The following is a 21,686-nucleotide window of genomic DNA, read 5'->3' on the forward strand; positions in this document are numbered from 1 at the left end:
ACACGATCAGTGCAAATGAATAAAAAATAAATAAAATGCTAATTGAATGTAAAGTATCACTCCTAGCAAATCAGAGAAACACTCATATTTCAGTAATAAAGAAAACACTGATAAATACTAAGTCTAAATGAACACTGCTAAATCTAATACAATGATAATTCTTAGTGCAATTTCAATTGTACGCCACCTTACATTTCCCTCTTCTAAGATTATAGTCTACAGGTGTTACTTATGATGCAGCCTCTGATACGGTTACTTTATACATTCCAAGGGTCATTGATGTATTGCAACCTTGTGAATTCTCACAACTCTGTAATATTGCACAGTATAGTATTATCAGTTCAAAAGGAAGATTGTCAAGACCTGGGCTGTTTTCCATGTAGATGTGTCCTCCACAGTCAAAAGAAGTGCACTGGTGTTTCTTCAGATTCTGATGGATTTCCAGAAATTCCAAATTATCTGAAGAATATAGGATGTCTATCAAAATCATATGAGCCTGCTCAGATCATTGAGAAAGAGGGTGGGGGGGTATTGCACCCCCCTCCTACATCATCAATCCACATCCATACCTTCTGGAGTTTGTATAAGAAAGATACACTACATGACCAAAAGTATGTGGACACCTGCTCGTCGAACATCTCATTCCAAAATCATGGGCATTAATATGGAGTGCGTCCCCTATTTGCTGCTATAACAGCTTCCACTCTTCTGGGAAGGCTTTCCACTAGATGTTGGAACATTGCTGCAGGGTCTTCCTTCCATTCAGCCATCAGTGAGGTTGGGCACTGATCTTGGGCGATTAGGCCTGGCTCACAGTCTGCGTTCCAAATCATCCCAAAAGTGTTCGATGGGGTTGAGGTCAGAGCTGTGCTCAGGCCAGTCAAGTCAAGATCTTCCACACCGATCTCCATAAACCATTTCTGTATGGGCCTTGCTTTGTGCACTGGGGCATTGTCATGCTGAAACAGGGGGCCTTCCCCAAACTGTTGCCACAAAGTTGGAAGCACAGAATCATCTAGAATGTCATTGTATGCTGTAGCATTAAGATTTTCCTTCACTGGAACTAAGGGGCCCGAACCATGAACAGCCCCAGACCATTATTCCTCCTTCACCAAACTTTACAGTTGGCACTATGCATTGGGGCAGGTAGCATTCTCCTGACATCCTCCAAACCCAGATTTGTCCATCGGACTGCCAGATGGTGAAGCGTGATTCATCACTCCAGAGAACGCATTTCCACTGCTCCAGAGTCCAATGGCGGCGAGCTTTACACAACTCCAGCCGACGCTTGGTATTCCACATTGTGATCCTAGGCTTGTGTGCAGCTGCTTTGCCATGGAAACCTATTTCATGAAGTTCCCGAACAGTTCTTGTGCTGATGTTGCTTCCAGAGGCAGTTCGGAATTTGGTAGTGTGAGTTGCAACCAAGGACAGATGATTTTTACGTGCTGTGCACTTCAGCACCCGGCTGTCCTGTTCTGTAAGCTTGTGGCCTACCACTTCGTGGCTAAGCCGTTGTTGCTCCTAGACAATTACAGTGCGTACAGTTGACCGGGGCAGCTCTAGCAGGGCAGAAATTTGACGAACTGATTGTTGGAAAGGTGGCATCCTATGACGGTGCCACATTGAAAGTCACTGAGCTCTTCAGTAAAGCCAGTCTACTTCCAATGTTCATCTATTGAGACTGCATGGCTGTGTCCTCTATTATATGCACCTGTCAGCAAAGGGTCTGGCTGAAATAGCTGAATACACTCATTTGAAGGGGTGTCCACATACTTCTGTTTGTATATTGTGTATAATCCAAATATGGGATTTGGCCTGTCTCTGAAACAAATGGAGGCATTGTAGAGTCCAAATGCTCTAGGGAGGCTCTTCATCTGTCTTGAAATCAAACGTTACTTTGCCTCTATCCACCACTAAAATCAATGGAAGGTCATAATGTTTATCTATAATAAATCAGGTTAAACTAGTCAGAAAAAAAGAGAGATGTGGTAGCTAGAAAGTTATATGGATGGAAGAAAAAAGACAAATAGACAGACACAGGTTTAGTGACACTAGTACGTCTCTCTTTCCTCTCTGTTTAGTGAGTCTACACATTGATCTTATCTAAACTTCAGCTGAAGTTGGGTCATCTAGCTCTTCTTCTACATTTGACTAATGCACAGTATTTCAGAATTTGTCTAAGTTACTCTTGTGCACAGGAGTGCCCAAATGCACTGTTTCAAGGGAAATATATGGATTGTGATTAAGAATAAATCGTGATACAAATTGTGCAAAACAGCAATGTATGGTGTCTTCATTGTTTTTTCAAATGGGAAGTCTATCATAAATATTTCCTAGACCTCTCACATTAAAACATACAGAAGATAACACTATTTCTGTAATTTTATGAATATCATTTTGAAATACAAATATAGTATTTGCACAAGAATATAATTTTCATACCAAATGGGCTATTTGGGAAATAAATCAGCGCCACAAGCAGAAACTCTCCCACACAGACTAAAGTGCTTACAAACTTGGGCCACTTTGGTATGATGCAACTTTGCATACTACCACTGGAATGATGGCAGAGAATAGTAGAACTTGCTGGTTGTACTCCAATTCTGTGCTAGGAATTTATCCCAGAAATATCAACTGGTCGGTTGGTCTTTCATGATTTGAAGTCCCTCAGTCAGGCACTCGAAATGTAGCTCAGTCCAGTTTTAGAGAGAGAAGCCATTGCTTATGTCAGGATGTCCTGCGGATCAACGTTTGAAGTGAAAACTGCCAGGGTCTCCACCAATAAAACTGTTGAACTTCAGTGAAGGAAGTCTAAATAATTCCAAATAGATTAACCTCTGGTTCTCTGAAAAACCATATAGTGCTTCTGAAAAAAAAACTCCCCAGAGCTGACTGTCTGGTGGATGGAAGGTGGGCCCACAGAGCTCTGAGTGACAGGAATTCCTCCTGCTCTGCTCACATTGGGTCAGGTGCGCTGGATCTAAGACGTGACGACTGCGGATGGAACACATCTGAGAGCCTTGAGGAATGTCTTGTTTTCTGGCCAGAAACACAAAAGAAAGAAATGTTTGACATTTTCAGACTACTAAACAACTATTGATTTAGAACCACGAGTTACCACAAGTGTCAAAGAAAACAGGCACTGCCTCCACTATTCCAGCACCATTTCATCATCTAATCACCTAAGTCTAATACATTGACAACTAAAAGATACCAAAAACGATTTAGTCCAATCAACGAAAGCTAAATATGATGTGGCTGTACACGGTCCTGCTTGCTGTCGGTCTGTCTGTAAGTGGAAAAAACATGTTGACTCACCCTACTTGTTGAAAAATGCCATCCTCTTTCATGTTGCCTAAACGGTCTATACACGCTTTTAGTTTTTGTTGTCCTAGATTACTAAAATTCTTGCTCGCTAGCCTAACTTTCTTTCATGCGCAACAATGTGCCAGGCCAGATAGTTAACTACATATACATTAGCTAGCGACATGTTGAACTTCCATCCTCTCAGGCCAGGGGCTCAATTTTAGCTAGCTAGCTACCGGAGGACAATGACACAATGAGTTATAACAATTCAAGTTAAGACTATGTTGTTTGGCTTCATATGTGATAGGTGTGAAGCCAAATGCAAACTGGCTTCCCTTGACACTTTTTTTTGGTGCGCCATGACCATTCACAGCTGAACTCACTCAGTTTAGCGCAACACGGATTGGTTATTATTTTATTTAAATAATGATCAAGGGAGGCCAAATGCTCGCTGCCTTCCCTTGCATTCAATGCTACAGACGGCAACAATGTCATACTCTTTTTGATCAGACAGCATAGATGGGCTACACATACAGAGACAGAGGGGCGCTGTTTCGTTCACTTGGATGCTTCCTCCAGTAAGATATGTTCATCCTCTTGCGAATTTAAGGAAATTTAAACAAAATAAATTATTTTAATGTTTTTTTCTTGGTCATTTTTGGCATCCACGAATACACGCCACTGCTGCCCATATGATAATATAATAATAATAATATAATAATATATAATATATAATAATATAATATATAATAATATAATAATATATGCCATTTAGCAGACGCTTTTATATATGCCATTCAACCACGCACAAAGATCCAGTTCTACAAATGGCCTGTGGTTCAAAGTGTACCCAATTGTCATACTTGAGTAAAAGTAAAGATGTCTTAATAGAAAATGACTCAAGTAAAAGTGAAAGTCACCCAGTAGAATAATTGAGTAAAGGTATTTGATTTGAAATATACTTAAGTATCAAAAGTAAATGCAATTACTAAAATATACATTAGTATCAAAAGTAAATGCTATAAATCACGTCAACTCCTTAAGCAGACCAGACAGCATGGTTTTCTTGTAAACAAATGTCCGGATAGCGAGGGGCACCCTCCAACAGTGACATCATTTACAAACAACGCATTTGTGTTGATGGAGTCTGCTAGATCAGAGGCAGAAGGGATGACCACGTGTTCTCTTGATATGTGTGTGAATTGGGCCATTTTCCTGTTCTGCTAAGCATTCCAAAAGTAGCGACTTCTTTTGGGTGTCAGGGAAAATGTATGAGAGTAAAAAGTACATATTTTCTTAGGAATGTAGTGGAGTAAAAGTTGTCAAATAGAAATAGTGAAGTACAGATACCCCCCAAAAACGACTCACTGTACCTGTCTTTGTCAGGACTAGCCTGTGTCAGCTGATCTGTCAAGCTGTTACTGTTCCTCACATCCAGCGTTGGGGTAAGCCTCTGCCTCCTGGTTCTGAAACATGTACTGGAACACATGATTCATGGGGGGGATTAGATACTACTAAAGATAACACTGACCAGTACTATAAACCAACTGCAGAGAGGCTACATGCACAGCACACACTGATTCATACTCCCAAGAAGTGAGGTCAAATGTTGACAAGTTGGTTTCACCATTACCTGCCTTTGTCTGTCTAAAGCCAGTCATTTATGGCTGACACAGTAATGGCCGTCACTAGTTACCACAGACAAAGTCAAACCCAGATGATTTCTACAATTTATCTTCTTAAAATCTGATTTGAAACCTAATCTTAACTCTAACCTAAACCACACTGCTAACCTTATATTAAGACAGAATTTTACAATATATACCATTTCAGCTTTGTGGCTGTGGCAACTAGTGGAAAATCACAGTAACTCATAACTTGTGTTGATTTCACTGAATATATATATGACTAGACTTGAAGATACAATATCTGGGCAAAGCTAATTCAAACACATTCTACTCACTGATTTTAGGTTGGACTCCATATCATTAAAGTTCCACTCACTCAAGGGCAGGTTAAAATTGAATGGCTGTAAAGACAGAACAGCGTCATATCAGTATGGGCTCTTATCTAGTGAAGAGAAACTTCACATGGGAGCTATTATGCCTGTTTCTGCAGTAACGTTGTTTCCCCCATGCTTCCGGGGGACAGGTTTTAAACACACTTGTCTGCCAAGCTTCGGAGTGTCCTACTCACATCTATGACAGCAGCGGTGGGCTCCACGCTTTGCTGGTGGGTCCTCAGGAGAAGCTGCAAGTCCTCTAGACTCATGTCCACATTCTCTACAGCATCAGGTACTTCTGGTCTACAACACACACACCATATTACACTACTTGGGCTTCACTTGAAAACAATACATTAATATGTAATAAAATAAAACAATGTAGAGCTGTTTATCTGTGTGTGGGGGGGGGTGTACCTTTCCAGAGCAGGTCTCTTGCTCCTCCTCTCTGCTCCAGACCCTCTGCCCTCCAGGACGGACTGTACCATGGCAACATGGAGGACAGGGGGTTCAGAACACACCTCGCAGGAGCCCGATGGAACACCATCCCCCCGGCCTCGCACCCCTGGGCTCACTGGTTCCTCTTTGATAAGCATCATACACTTATCCCTGTGTGGGGACAGAAACACAGCATTCTTATCGGTTTATATCAGCCCTGCTGAATAAGGCTAGATACTGGATTTTTTTACTTTGGAAATCACTACAGGATAAAAGGTGACTTTGACCTTTGATCCTCACCTTGTCTCCTCTGTTTGCATTTGAATGACCATGTTGGTGGGTTGTGACATTTCTGTAACGTCTGATATGATTGGTCCTCCTGTCATTGCACTATTGGAGCAAGAGGCAGTTTCTGTAGATGGCTGTAGAGAAGGAGCAGTAAGAGAGTTTGATTAAAGGTTTGTGAAGCTCACAGCCTGACAAGCACTGTGCAGTTCAAAATATAAAGGGCTTTATTTTATGATAATCATAATGACCCAATGCTAAGTGGAAACTATAAATGCAGTACAACTAGCAAAAAGGTACAGAGTGGGTTCTCACCGACTGGATATAGAAGGGCTCATGCAGGGACTCCATTTGGTGGCTATGGCTGAACTTAGAGGCTGGAGGTGTGGTGGAGCCAACATCCAACATGAGGGGACTGGGTGGGCCATGCATCACCATGAGGGGGAATATTGAGAAAACAATGCGAGTCAATGGAAATACTCTTGTGCAATGACATGCCATGGAACTGACAGAGCCATAGAGAGCCGTGTCTGCTCGTCTTTACTGGATGAGAGCCAAGGATAAGGGGAAGTAACTGCAAGGGTGACTAAGAAAGCAGTGGAAGTTGAGAAACTAGCTTGGCTTGAGTAGAACACGTAGACCTTAAAATACTGAATAACCCACTTGCTTTTCAAACACTGAGAAAAGTCAATAATGTATGTTAGTAATTACACTATGTAATTTACTTTTGTGATATTTTCTTTCATTTATCTTATACCAGCCACTACTGTTTCTATTTTGCCAAGGCTGTGTACACAATCTCTATCAGTTTAATTTACTGCAACCAATACTTAGCACAAACAGCAGGGAACAATGACAACATGAATTGTATTGTAGAACACAGCTATGCCACAGTGATGAATGTGAACAATGTCCAGTTAATGTAGTCAGTTGTGATTGTAAATCTTTAGGTGTTATGGACATGAATATTGTAATTCAGTCGTACAACTGAATGCATTCAACTGAAATGTGACTTCCGCATTTAACCAAACGCCTCTGAATCAGAGAGGAGCTGCCATAATCGACAGCCACGTCTTCTAATGGGTTAACTGCCTTGCTCAGGGGCAGAATGACAGATTTTTACCTTGTCAGCTCTGGGATTTGATCCAGCAACCTTTTGGTTACTGGCCCAATGCTCTAACCACTAGGCTACCTGCGAACATAGGAGCGTTGTATGTGACTGTGCCTTGTCCTTCGACCGATTTGTTCACACGGGTCACACGAGCTGACAGTGCATTTCTCTTAGAGGATAGAGGGTCATGCGCCCTGGTTAAGTGGGGTGGTGTGGGTGTGAGAGGATGGGAGGGGGGGGTGAGTGATTGTGTGTGTGTGTGTGGTGTGTGAGGGGCTTAGAGCTCAGTAGGTCTGATTCAGCATTCAGCTCCATTCATCTCAACTGTGATTGTGCAGCGCGTCAGCTGACCACATCCAGCTGAGTTGGCCGTTCCCACTGCAGTGTTTGTGTTACTATTGTCGATTTGTTAGTATAGTGTGTTAATGAGTGTATGTACATACAGGTGTGTTTGTGTGTGTGTTTTTGAGTGCATGTATTGTTAATCTTAGCCTTTGTGTGTGTATGTGTGTACGTGTGTGTGTGTGTGTGTGTGTGTGTGTGTGTGTGTACACTACAAAGAGAAGCAGTATACTCACAGCTTTCTCTTCATTCCTACAGTGCTGGGTGCGTTTGATTGCATCTGGCTGAATAGGAACTGAATCAGCTATAAAGGAGCAAAAAACAGAATGATGCAGCACAAAGTCTCTCTAGACAGACAGGTTGCCTCTTACAATGTACCGCGGTCTGGGTTTCTGAGACTAGCACCAAAGTAACACACTGACTCCTCCCCTGTCGCTCGCTCTCACACACACACACTTGTCATGTTTGTTCAGAGGTTCTCACCTTGTTCATGACTTTCTGCTGCTGGGTGTGGTTCTGTCTCAGTGAGACCACCTCTCTCCACAGCACCTCATTCTGCCTGGAGGAGTAAGACAGACCACTGTGACATTCACCACTTCATTATCAACCCCCTCACTCACCACCCCGCATGCGTGTGATCTATGTGTGATTAAATGGTGTGACTAGGCAATGCTCTGATTTCAGCCTGTTCACCCTGATGTGTCATATCTGAGCACTCAGCCAAATGTCATCCACCTTTTCCAGATCAGACAGAGACATGTGACAAGATCACCTGTACTGCTACCTGACGCATGCACCTGACCAGCACACCGGACCCTACTATAGGGCGCAACGGTCAGGTGAGCGGCTGAATGTTCTCTTCAACCAATGTAAACAATAGACCAAACCATTGGAACATACAATGCGGCCAGGGACAATGCATGGACTACTGAGGATGGACTATGAGTTGCTTTGACTCGGTTGCATATGGCTTAGTATGATTAGTCATATGTTTTGTCCCAGTTCAGTGCCTCAAACTACATTTCATGAAACCATCTACAGTATTGATTTAGCATGTGTCATACATTGTGGATATAGTTATGATTGATGCATTGTATCAGCACACTGTTCTTCCTACTTACTGTTTCATGTCTTGCATCTGACACTCCATGTTCTCTTGTTGACTGCGCAGCACCTGCACCTCATACAGCAGCTTACTCAAGTCCTCCTGTCGTACTTTAGTCTCTTCACTCTTCACGATGGAGACCTAAACACACACACAGAGGTCTTACCATTGTGTGTGTGTGTGTGTGTGTGTGTGTGTGTGTGTGTGTGTGTGTGTGTGTGTGTGTGTGTGTGTGTGTGTGTGTGTGTGTGTGTGTGTGTGTGTGTGTGTGTGTTGTGTGTGTGTGTGTGTGTGTTTTATTTCCTAGGTTTCTGTCTCACCTTCCTCTTGATGTGCTCCAGCAGGTGTTCGTGGCCTTGCAGGAAGTAGAGGTGCTGGAACTCTGTGTCGTCTCGCTCTGGCTTCACCAGGCCACTCTGCTCTATGTTCACCACCTTCCTGAAGCCATCTGCACACCAGTCCACAGTTAGCGGCACACAACACACACACCTTCAGAGGCACAAACACTCAAATGAATGCCTATCCTACAGTACCTACACAATACACAAGTAATTCCTACACTATTCACTTCTAAATACTGCTAAATATCCGAGAGGGTCTTTATTCTTTAGTGATGAGGAGAAGTACTCACACATGTTGAGCTGACGGACAAAGCTGGCCATGTTGTTATGTTTGAAGTATTTTGGCAGCACCTCCTTGGCAAACCTTCCCTGGTCAAAAACATGGAAGCTGGTTCCAGTCTGAGGGATAGAACCAAAATAGGAGTTTGTGTTTAAGTTCTATGGACCACTGATTGGCCATTGACTACCTCAATTCAACATTCAGAACCAGTTTCCCAGACACAGATCAATGCTTTTTAGTCCAGGACGTTAGTGTCAAAACCATATAAGGCTCAGTCCTATAAATCATGTCAAGGTTGATCAAATAGGTCTTATTTGCTTTACAACAAGAAGTCCATATTAAAATCTTTACTTTGCATTTCCTAGTTCTTTTTGAAAAGACTATCTGGAGTCGAGCAGACAGGGGAATCTTAGCCACTTTCACAATTTCATAGAATTTAAGCATGCTGAAATGAAAGTTGAGGGGAAAACATTTATCAGTAAGCTGTACACAACCTATTTCACAGTAAATCAATGACACGATTATGCACTTTTGTCACTTAGTCAAAGTCCAGTAGCACAGGGGTAATCAACCTGGGGTCAGCAAAAATATTTTTAGAAAATTCCCCCCCAATGTCTTTATGAATATTGCTAGCAACAACAGAATGAATACATTTTCAGTAGAAAAGAGCAGCATGTCTTCATTCTAATGATGACAACTTTATTTCTTGACTTGGATATAAAACAAAATGCCAACCTATGGCTAATCTTTGTTTAACAAGCTGCTATAAGTCAAACAGCTGCTATAAGTGAAAATGTGTTACCTTTCTAGCTCAGTGTTGGGGAGTAGCCTAGTGAACTACATGTACTTCAACTACTTGGTGGTAGTTGAACTAAATTCAAATCTTGGTAGTGTTTTAGACAGAACTTCTTTGCCATGTAGGGGTGAAGCTATCCTGCGTTCACGTGCTCAACTTTGTTTCATTCTGTGCTTTTCGGTCACTGTGCAAGAAAAAGGTTGAAGAGCTCTGCAGTGTCACATTATTTTAGTGTTAAAATAGGTTGGCCAAATTATTTCATTTTTTTTTGCTGTAATTGTTAATATATCTGTCCCAATACGAGTCCAGCACACAAAATCAGCTAATGATCATGATTAAATCATTCTTAATGTTCTCAAAGATAGCTACTCACTGACATTTTGAGGACTCTGGAAACGAGATTGTGGAGTCTTCGGCATAACAGTATCAGGTATTAAAATAAAGATGTTGAGGGGTGCTTAGTGTGTGGTCTCACCACTCCTTCATAGACACAATGCTGACATACTAGTCATTATTTTGATGACATTTTCCATACTTTTATAAAGGGAACAAGACAAAGGCATTTTCTAATTTCACTGATGAATTGCAAGGCAGGCAAGTACGTGTCGAGTTAACCAAAGGGTTAAACAGATATCTTGTTTTGTTAACCCCGGGTATAAAATGGTCACCAATTGATTTGATGTTCAACCATAGAACTATCCTTGAGTAATAGACAAGTAGAATCTTCACTAAAATAGACTTCTCGATCTTGTCATTTCTATCAAACACATGATTTATATTCCACTGTATGAAAGGCCGCTAACTCTCTTTAGCAAACCAGAAGTGTAAGTCCTTCAGGTACTCACAGCACTCCAGCAGATGAGATGGTTGGTGTCCGGGTCCTCGACCAGGGTCCACAGTTTGGTAAGGAAGGCAGGCACATTACTGGCATAACCCCCATCCACACCAATAGAGCCAGGAGATTCCTGCATGGCTGTGCTTCAGTTGGATGAACAAACTGTTATTAAGAATGTGTATGAGAGAGTGTGTACGTGCACAGGTCCTACTCCATTTCTGAGCTGCTTTGCTGCTGACTCTCTCTGGACTACTCATTCGGCCATATCAGGCCCTGTCATCCCTACAGGCCAGCGTCAGCACAAACCTGCCCCTGCAGCGTCACCATAGCCCTCCAACACAAAAGACCCCACTGGGGAACAATACAGGCCATCACAAAGCCTAAAATAATACCACACTGTCATGCCAAACAATAGGAGCACAAGCACAGGAGCGCTGGTGAGTACGTGTGTGTGTCCAGATATAAACACTCCTATAAGAACAACTTTTCAGGACCAGTTCCAAGAGGAGAGTCGTTGTCTCAAAGACCGCACATTCATCACAATTCATAAAGGCCATGATTACACCAACCTACACTCACAGACTCATCTACACTCAGACTTATCATAGCTCAAGGACAAACACAAATATCATATAACCCTTAGAGAGTACATTGTACAGTATGTGGTTTGTAAGATTTTTGTATCAACAACCACTGGTTTTGTGTCACAATTTTTCGAGAAATTTGTTTGCTAGGTTGTTTGTGTCATTGAAAAATCTGATAAAATACATTTCAAATCCTGGTCAGAAATAAATGAGTTCCTATTTGTGACCATGCCATTTGAATTCTTGTTTGCATCCCTGGGGAATGTGAATTTTATGTATCTTGATCTATGGTTAGTCACATGACAAATACACTGAACAAAAATATAAATCCAACATGTGAAGTGTTGGTCCCATGCTTCAAGAACTGAAATAAACAATCCCATAAAGCTTATTTCTCTCAAATGTTGTGCACAAATTTGTTAATATCCCTATTGGTAATAATTACATCCACCTGATAGATGTGGCATATCAAGAAGCTGATTAAACAGCATAATCATTACACAGGTGCACCTTGTGCTGGTGACAATAGTCCACTCTAAAATGGGAAGTTGTGTCCCACAACACAATGCCACAGATGTCTCATGTTTTGAGGGAGCATGCAATTGGCATGCTGACTGCAGGAATGGACATTCGGAGCTTTTGCCAGATAATTTTATGTTCCTTGTTCTACCATTAGCCGCCTCAAACTTCATTTTAGAGAAATTGGCAGTACATCCAACCAGCATCACAACCGCAGACCACATGTAACCACACCAGCCCAGGACCTCCACATTTTCTTCTTCACCTGCCAGATCGTCGGAGACCAGCCACCTGGACAGCTGATGAAAACGTAGATTTGCACAACCAAATAATTTCTGTACAAACTGTCTCAGGAAAGCTCATCTGCACACTCGTCATCCTCATCAGGGTCTTTACCTGACTGCAGTTCGGCATCATAACCAACTTCAGTGGGCAAATGCTCACCTTCAATGAATCACGGTATGGCATCGTGTGGTCGAGTGGTTTGCTGATGTCAACGTTGTGAACAGGGCCACATGGTGGCAATGGGTTTATGCTATGGGCAGGCATGAGCTACGGACAATGAACACAATTACATTTTATCGATGACAATTTCAAAGCACAGAGATACCATGACGAGATCCTTATCCTGATCCCGCAATAACCATGTTTCAGCATGATAATGCACAATCCCATGTCGCAAGGATCTATACAGAATTCCTGGAAGTTGACAATGTCCAAGTTCTTCGATGGCCTGCATACTCACCAGACATGTCATCTATTGAGCATGTTTGGGATGCTCTGGATTGACATGTACGACAGCGTGTTCCAGTTCCGATTACCTTATATGAACTGGAACTGTCACGTCTACTCCCACTCCTCCCCTCCAGCATTCGACTTTGCCGGTATACTAACCACCGGTCCTGGGATTTCATCATTACGCACAACAGGCATCAATAATTACACACACCTGCACGTCATCATGATACTCACCTGGACTCCATCACCTTCCTGATTGCCTCCCCTATATCTGTCACTTCCTTTGGTTCTTTCCTCAGTCACTATTGTTCCTTCGTTTATGCGTAGATGCTACTGTTATGGGGTCTCGTTTGTTGTATTATAAAATGTTTCACCTGCTTCTCGACTCTCAGCGTCTTTGTTACAGTAACTCAGTAAAATCTTTGAAATTGTTTAATTTATATTTTTGTTCATTGTAGTTAAGTTTCTTAGGTAAACAATTTTTTAAACATAAAAACTAATTATGAAATACAAATGAAATCAAGCCTATAATTGGGAAAATATGTGACATGATTAAACAAAACCGAAGGCAATTACAAAAAGAAACACCAAAGTGCAAAACATCAAATCAAATCAAATTATTTTGGTCCATACACATAGACATGAATGCAAAACAGTAACATGAAAATGTTTGACTTATACTTAAGGCTGGCATATAGGCTACCTTTCAAACTAGCAGCAACCTTTGTACAACACTTGCCCACAATGAGCCCTTCAATAATCACTCACGCATCATTCTTTTTCCATCTCAAATAAGGGCAGTGGTTAAAGTACTTAAGTAAAAATACTTTCAAGTACTACTAAGTAGTTTGCTTTGGTATCTGTACCTTACTATTTATATTTTTGACAACATTTACTTACTAGATTCCTAAAGAAAATAATGTACTTTCTACTCCTTACATTTTCCCTGACACCCAAAAGTACATTTTGAATGCTTAGCAGAACAGGTGTGCCCCTGACTATTCGTACATTTAAAAAATAATAATACCATTGTGCTGTCTGGTTTGCCTAATATAATGAATTTGAGATGATTTATACTTTTACTTTTGATACTTAAACATATTTTTGAAATTACATTTACTTTTCATACTTATTTATATTTCAAACCCAATACTTTTAGACTTTTACTCAAGTAGTATTTTACTGGGTGACTTTCACTTTCACTTGAGTCATTTTCTATTAAGGTATCTTTACTTTTACTCAAGTATGACAGTTGGGTACTTTTCCCACCACTTCATAACGGAAATGTAACTTTGTTCTGGCCTACAATGTTAAAATAATGGACTTCTGGCGCCATCTGGTGCCAGAAAATCATATACTACGGATGGCCAGTTTATAGTCACTGCACATAGAACAATGTAATAACAAGGTGTCTCATATCCTCTTTCATTTGAATATGAGCTTCACGATGTCTTCCAGGTGGACCAACAGGATGTCTCCAACAGCTAGCCAGGTTCAGAGGCTTCATGCAGCCAGGCCAAAAATGCCCTCTCTGCCCTGGAAGCATAAAACATCAGCAGCGCTGGTCCATTAGAGAAACATACAGCACTGCTAGCTAATTTAAGCAACCTGTCAAATATACAGTAAGTTTAATATCTCAAACCAGCATTTATCTTAAGATTTCTGAAAATCTGAGAATAGTTGAGATAGCCCTTCTCATCCTGATACTTTCTTTCTCCAAGATAAGACATTTAGGCTGAGAGAGACTACAAAGCTGCAACAAATTGTAATTCGGTCCAAATGTGAAGCAGGAAATCACTTGCATTTCCATTTAGATGCATTTTACCCCGCATGTGCCTGGGAGAGATATGGCTGTAATACCTGTACCCGGATCCACCAGTGTCCACTGTGCATTGTTTGGGAGATAATGCTCCCTTACCTGCTTCAACAAAGGCCCATGCTGGGAAGTTAGTGCCCCCGAATCGCCAAATTGATAGTGGACAGTGTTTAGGGCCTGGGCAAAGTGTTCATCAGCTTTGGGGCAAGTGCTATGATGTTCCTTGATTTGCGCCGCCAATCTACATTCACCAAATGGACATACCATGTTGGTCAGTATTTATTATGCACCCAGTGCTCGTTTGAATGATGCCATTCTGCCTTGCTGTCACATATCCATTAGTTTGGGTAGTGTGTGTGTTTAATGAGGGTGGTTAGAAGTTCTGAACTATAATGATTTCAGTTGAAGGGAAAATGACCACGGCTAAGTCCCGACAATGTTTGAGATTACTGCCCATGTTTGAGGAATGTGTTTCAAGCATAATTTACATTTTAGAGACCAGAATAAGGCGAGGGGTGTGTGGCGAAGATGCGCTATAGGCACATCTCTCTCCACTATTGGTTGTTGACATTTTGATAATTCATTAAATATAATAGCCTATACATTCATACTATTCTCCAAGTGGAAATGTTGTTTGGAGAGCTCACAAGCTGCGCAACACTTCTGATAAATAACTTTTGGTTCATTTAATTGTGTTTACCAGTTTACTGTCAATTTCTTAGTTGTCTTTGTTTGGAGAGCATGTGTCCGGTTTTTCCGTCATGTTTAATGTTGTGTGAATGCTGTACTTTAGCATGCATAGATATACCTGCCCTGTGCATCAAAAATATGTGTGGCCAAATGTATATAAGTGCCCATTTGGGGATGTTGTATTTAGTGACGTTTTGGGTAACACAAGGGGAGGCTGAGCCTGGTAGACCCCACCTGTGATTTATTGGTTAAGACAGGTTTTGCCTGATGAGAGGATTTTTTATTTTAAATGCTGACATTTTTAAGTCAATTTTTTAATATATATATTCAGTGGAGGCTGCTGAGGGGAGAATGGCTCATAGTAAAGGCTGAACGGAGCAAATGGAATGGCATTAAACACATGGCAACCATGTGTTTGATGTATTTGATACCATTCCACCTATTCTGCTCCAGCCACTACCATGAGCCCATCCTCCCCAAATAAGGTGTCACCAACCTCCTGTGTAGTGGTGATGTTAGAATGTAAATCTTGGTGGGGTAAAGTCCCCCAAAAAATGTGGGATGCCAGCAAAGCCACTACACAACACTAAACAATACATGAATTTGACTATAACAGTGACAAACGGTGCCCACAAACTGTAAGGGCCTACATAAATCAAATCAAAGTTTATTTGTCACGTGCTGCAAATACAACAGGTGTAGACCTTACAATGAAATGCTTACTTACAGTCTCTAACCAACAGTGCAAAAAAGGTATAAGGTGAACAATAGGTAAGTAAAGAAATAAAAACAACAGTAAAATACAGTGAAAAATAACAGTAGCGAGGCTATATACAGCAGCGAGGCTATAACTAGCGAGGCTACATACAGGCACCGGATAGTTGGGCTGATTGAGGTGGTATGTACATGTAGATATGTACATGTAGATAAGGCATTTCCATCAGAAGAGTCAACACCTTACCACTGCTACACCTGGCTATCAGCCGAGCCTTGTCTGGCAGCGAAACAGCTCATTCAGCCTCATTTACTGCCTTTTAAGAAAATATAGCTGATATGGCTGACTTGCTAAAACAAATGTGGTTTCTACTGACAATTGAGATGTACAAACTATGGCATAAGGGGACAACGAGTGGATAAGAGGCAATCTGTAATTTCGATTAAGACATGAGCGAGCTAGGACGGATGTAATTAAATATAACTATTTGTTCAGCTCTTTTGAAATGTACAGCAACAAAATTCAGAACATGGATCGTTCTTACAGTATTCTCCCTACACACCAAGTCAGAACTGTAGGATAAATAAAAGGGGCATATAAGCAGACAATGAAAGCTCTTACAATATTCAATGATGACGTTTCTCTAAAACAGGCTATAGGCTACATGTGCACCACCAAGTCAGAACACGGGCTACTAACAGCTTACTACACAACATACACTTAGTGTTACTTTCTTAGCTATAGTATACATATCTCACTGGAATATTACATCATTTATGCAGCAGAATACAATACATTTATGGACTCACCTTGTTGTCACAAATATTGTCATCAAACTTTTATCATCAAAGTCTGGCATTCTCTGGATTTATGGTGCTTTCAAGACAATTGGGAACTCCAAAAAAGGTTGAATCATGATGACGTCAGTGATCTTCAGCTCGTAGCCTTAGAAAGAGGCCCAAATTCCCGACTTACAATTCCGAGTTGGATGACCTTTCAAAACCTATTTTCCCAGTCGGAGCTCGTTTTTTCCTGAGTTCCCAGTTGTCTTGAACTCAACTGAAGTCAGATTTTCCAGTTCTGAGTCCCCTTATGCCATAGTTTGTATATCTCAACTGTCAGTAGAAACCACATTTGTTTAAGCAAGTCAGCCATATTAGCTATGTTTTTTTTAAAGGCACTAAATGAGGCTGAAGTAACTGTTTCGCTGCCAGACAAGGCTCCGCTGATAGCCAGGTGTAGCAGTGGTAATGTTTTGGGACTGCTGTTGGGACAGCTTTATGTAGGCCCTAAAAGTTTGTGGGCACCATTTGTCACAGTTATAGTGCAGTTAATGTATTGTTTAGTGTTGTGTTGTGTAGTGTAGTGGCTTTGCTGGCATGCATCCCCCCAAAACCAAACAAGATTGACATGCTAAAATCGCCACTGGTCTCAAGTCAGAATTAGACGTTCATTCATGTTTCTCAAAAAATCTCATTTCTAAGTCGTTCCAAAGTAATATTTCAAAGTGTTTAAGGTTAAGTTTAGGCATTTACTCAGGATTCTCAAGGTTATGCATTCACTCTGAATAGTTAAGGTAAGGGTTAAGGTTTGTGATAGGCTGAAAACAAAAATATTAAAAACGACTTTCTATCGCTGGATTTGAACACGGAACCAGAGGTTACGCCCATCCGCCATCCCTGTCCACAATGCCCTAGCAAAACCGAAACCTCCTTGAAGGTAATAGCTCTCACTGTTGCCCCTAGTGGCCGGTTTCCACGCCATCTCCTGATGTCCTCAGATATGGATGAATGTCGAATATTGACTTGTATCACAGGTCACCTGCCTGGTAAAATTAATGACGAAAAAAATACTTAGCTAGCCAGCTAAGTTAGCAAACGTTAGGTTAGGTAAGTAGTTAATTAGCTAGCTAACTAACTGCTGGAGTGTTTTACTAGCTAGCGTGCTAGCTAACATGATCTAAAATTGTCAATGACTGAGATAATATGTAATTATGATAGCTATGTCTATTTAACCTGAATGGATAATTAGTAATGTTAGCTAGCTTTTTACTCACCGTCTTTGGTCAGCCACAGTACCTTGCCCATTTGTCTGTTGAAAAGTAATACCCATTTGTCCGTTGGACAGTAACTCCTCTCAGCGCTGGCTCCACTGTCTGGTAGGCTTGCTGCAACAGTCCTCATTCACGAGCTTGCTGGATCAATTTGATCTTCTGGATTTGGTGGGAGAATTAACCCACCCACTGGGTCATATCTCAATAACCCAGCATTAAAAACCCAACCTTGCACTTTTTAAAGAAAATAACCCAACTAAATGACCCAATGCCTGCAACCCAGCAGATTGGTCACCCAAACAACCCAGCATTTTTTGGGGAGTGTACAGCACATCTTCAAAAAGCACTCAATGAGTCTCTGCATTTGAACTTTATGTTTATTGTGCTATAGCATAATAAACCGAATTCAATATAATTCCAGTGTAAGAAAAAAAAATTCAACTGCCCCCTTCGTCACTTTATCCCAGCTCCGGGTCTGGAAATACCTATGCAGTGTAAAACATGCATTGCCTTGGCCTAGACATGTATATCATGGGCATGCTAGAACTGAAGGGCTATAATAGATGTTGTACCTACAGTTTGTTGACAGAACAGTAGAATCCAGCAGAGAAGGTCCAGTATAAATCTAACCATAATGAATGAGGCCAATGCATTAACATGCGTTCCGATGTCTTATTTTTTCCCAGGTGGAGGATTTGTTTGGATTTCTCTTATCTCATTACTCCCTAAACACACACAGTAAGTACTTCTTTACACCAGGGGAAGGTTGAAGGTCACACCATGGTCAAGTCTACTGGGGGCATTACAGGATGTTTGATAAGCTGAATGGCAAAGCCAAATCCTGTTTGCTCTGTACAGTTTGGATTTACACCAGTCATGTTTCTGTTATATTACACTGTTATATCAGACATATCTGTTCCACCTAATTGGATCCAATGATATGCATCTTTCTGGGATGTTCCCTAAATCTATGGCAGGCAGTCTCACTTACCATGGGTTATGCAATCCTGGACTTGTCAGCCGCCAGGAAAGATTTGTAACGGCGTTCGTCTGTTGAAAGAGAGTCGGACCAAAATGCGAAATGAACGATACATGAAATAACTTAATAAACAAAACAACAAACGAAACGCGAAAACCTATAAAGCCCATCTTGTGACAACAAACACAGAGACAGGAACAATCACCCACAAAACACACAGTGAAACCTAGGCTACCTAAATATGGTTGACTCTTGGGCTTCCTTGTGTGCCGCCGTGCTGGTCTCTCCAACTCCATTCTCCTATAACCCTCTTCGCACTGCTCCAGCGAATCCCAGGCGGGCTCCGGCACTCTCTCTGGGTCGACCGCCCACCTGTCTATTTCCTCCCAAGTAGTGTAGTCCCGATATTGTTGCTCCTGCTGCCGCTGTTGCTTCTCCTCATACCAGCGCCTCTCAGCTCTAGCTGCCTCCAGTTCTTCTTTGGGGCGGCGATATTCTCCAGGCTGATCCCAGGGTCCTTCTCCGAACAATTCATCCTCCCATGTCCGTTCCACCTTTCGCTGCTTCTGCTATCGCTGCCTGTCACCACGCTGCTTGGTCCGGGTGTGGTGGGTGATTCTGTAACGGTGTCCCTCTGTTGAAAGAGAGTCGGACCAAAATATGGCGTGGTGGTTACTCATGTTCTTTAATGCAAAATGAACGATACATTAAATAACTTAATAAACAAAACAACAAACGAAACGCGAAAACCTATACAGTCTATCTTTTTATTTATTTTTTATTTTTATAAAAATAATTTATTATCTTCAATACCATTCATTCTTTACAACTCATAATTTACATACATACACAAAAAATGGTATTTTAAATAAACTAATTAAACTAAAACATAAACTCCAAAAGAAACCTCAGGGAAGCATCTTCCCTCCCCGTTACCCTACAAAATACCTCTCCCTATCTCCCCGTCCCTAATCTATCCTCTTACAAATGACACCCAGCCCTAAACCCCCTTCCACCTCTCCCGAGCAGCATGCTGCCCCCACTTCCTCTCCTCCCTCTTCATCCTCCCCTCAAATCTCCTTCCACCCTCCTCACTATCCCTTCCACCCCCAATCTCTTCCCTGTCTTCACCATGTTCTGCCTTGCTTCCCACAGCCCCCGTTTAAAGAGACTCATGAGAAGCCAGAGCAGAAACCTGTCCCTATCCGTCCCTCTCGCTCTCCCTACACCCCTCTCTAACCTGGCCCACGTCAATACAAAATCCCCCTTTACCAAACCTAACAACACCCGTGCCCTAGCCCATACTACTCTGCCAAAGGCACAGTCCCAAAAGACATGGCACACAGTCTCCTCCCTGCCACAAGAGGATCTTAGACAGGTGGGGGATTGCACCAAATTATACCGGTACAAGATGGAACGTACCGGCAAACACTTATGAAGGCTCAACCAATTCAGGTCCTTGAGCCTGTTATCCAGACCCCGCGCCTGCACTCCCTCCCAGACCACTTCCGAGATGCCCACTACAGGCGCCGGACTCCCTGCCTTTCTGACCTCCTCGTACAGGTGCCTGTGATCTAAACCTACTCGGGCAACTTCAACCTCAGGGTGCGCACGCAGCCACTTGGCCGCATGACCAAAGTGCCACGGCAGCTGTTCCGCCCGAGGACCCGTGTTAGACCACACCATTATGCTTCTCGCCTGATACGAGAAAAACACCCGCAGGAGGTAACCGGACGGGTGTATCACTGGCTGAGCAAGCTCCGTTAACAAGAAAGAAACAAAAATTGAGGCCAGCTTGAGGGAGAAATGTGGTACCCCCTACCTCCCTCCCCGATGGGACAGATCATGCGTGCCCTGGCGACCCACTCGCACCTGCCACTCCACATAAACTGAAACACAAGCCTCACTAGAGGCCTCCTCAGACAAGCCGGCAATGGGTAGATGTATGCCAAATACAAAAGAGACGGCAACACATCCACCTTTAGGACCAGTACTTTGCCCATGAAAGACAAATACCTAGCTTTCCACATTGCTAGCTTCCTCTGTAGCACTGCGATACGCATGTTCCAGTTTAGCGTCGCTGAGCCGGAGGTCTCAAAATGGACCCCGAGAATCCTCAGGGCCCCCTCACAGAGAGATAACCCCCCAGGCACATCCGTTCTACCGCGCCATCTTCCGTAAAACTTGACAGAAGACTTTGCATGGTTCAGAACTGCTCCCGACGCTCGTGTGAAATCCCCAAAGATGGCAAGGGACCTTGTCAGGCACGAGTCCTTGGACAACAGCAAGGAAGTGTCGTCGGCGTACTGCGTCATCTTAACACGCAGCCCACCACTTCCAGGGATCAGCAAACCTTCCACCCCTGTGTCTGCCCTAATGGCAGCCCCCAGAGGCTCCATGTACAGAACGAAGAGGAGAGCCGAGAGTGGGCACCCCTGCCTGACCCCAGACGAGAGGTCAAAAACGTCACCCAAGTGACTATTTACACTAACTCGGCACCCCGCTCCGACATATAATGTACAAATCCATCCTATAAACTTCTCCCCAAATCCTAATCGACCTAACTCTCTGAATAAAAAGGATCTATTCACGCGATCGAAGGCTTTCGCCTGATCTAGCGATGGTACCATTAAAGGCAGACCTCTATCTTCAACCCAAGCGATGGAGTCCCTGATTAACTGTAGGTTCCATCTAATAGAGCGGCCCTCTACCCCGCACGTCTGATCCTCATGAACGACGTAGGGAAGG

General features: G+C 42.4%; 1 protein-coding gene across 2 annotated transcripts; it reads right to left on the minus strand.

The window, feature by feature from the left end:
• Positions 1 to 4,682: 4,682 nt before the first annotated feature.
• LOC124006604 (heat shock factor protein 1-like) lies at positions 4,683 to 12,824 on the minus strand. Of its 2 annotated transcripts, none has more exons than XM_046316681.1 (13): positions 12,769 to 12,824; positions 10,855 to 10,987; positions 9,224 to 9,332; positions 8,913 to 9,040; positions 8,609 to 8,733; positions 7,971 to 8,046; positions 7,724 to 7,791; positions 6,350 to 6,449; positions 6,050 to 6,171; positions 5,729 to 5,920; positions 5,506 to 5,614; positions 5,273 to 5,338; positions 4,683 to 4,787 (listed from the first exon to the last, which is right to left on the minus strand). In XM_046316681.1, exons 2-13 carry the CDS (start codon positions 10,978 to 10,980, stop codon positions 4,728 to 4,730), a joined length of 1,281 nt encoding a protein of 426 aa, XP_046172637.1. In that variant the 5' UTR covers positions 10,981 to 10,987; positions 12,769 to 12,824; the 3' UTR covers positions 4,683 to 4,727. The 2 variants fall into 2 exon arrangements, with proteins under 2 accessions (XP_046172637.1, XP_046172702.1); XM_046316746.1 differs by lacking the exon at positions 12,769 to 12,824 and adding an exon at positions 12,392 to 12,527.
• Positions 12,825 to 21,686: the final 8,862 nt, after the last annotated feature.

This window comes from Oncorhynchus gorbuscha, linkage group LG01 (genome assembly GCF_021184085.1).
Source record: "Oncorhynchus gorbuscha isolate QuinsamMale2020 ecotype Even-year linkage group LG01, OgorEven_v1.0, whole genome shotgun sequence".
In the NCBI taxonomy this organism is placed as follows: Eukaryota; Metazoa; Chordata; class Actinopteri; order Salmoniformes; family Salmonidae; genus Oncorhynchus; species Oncorhynchus gorbuscha.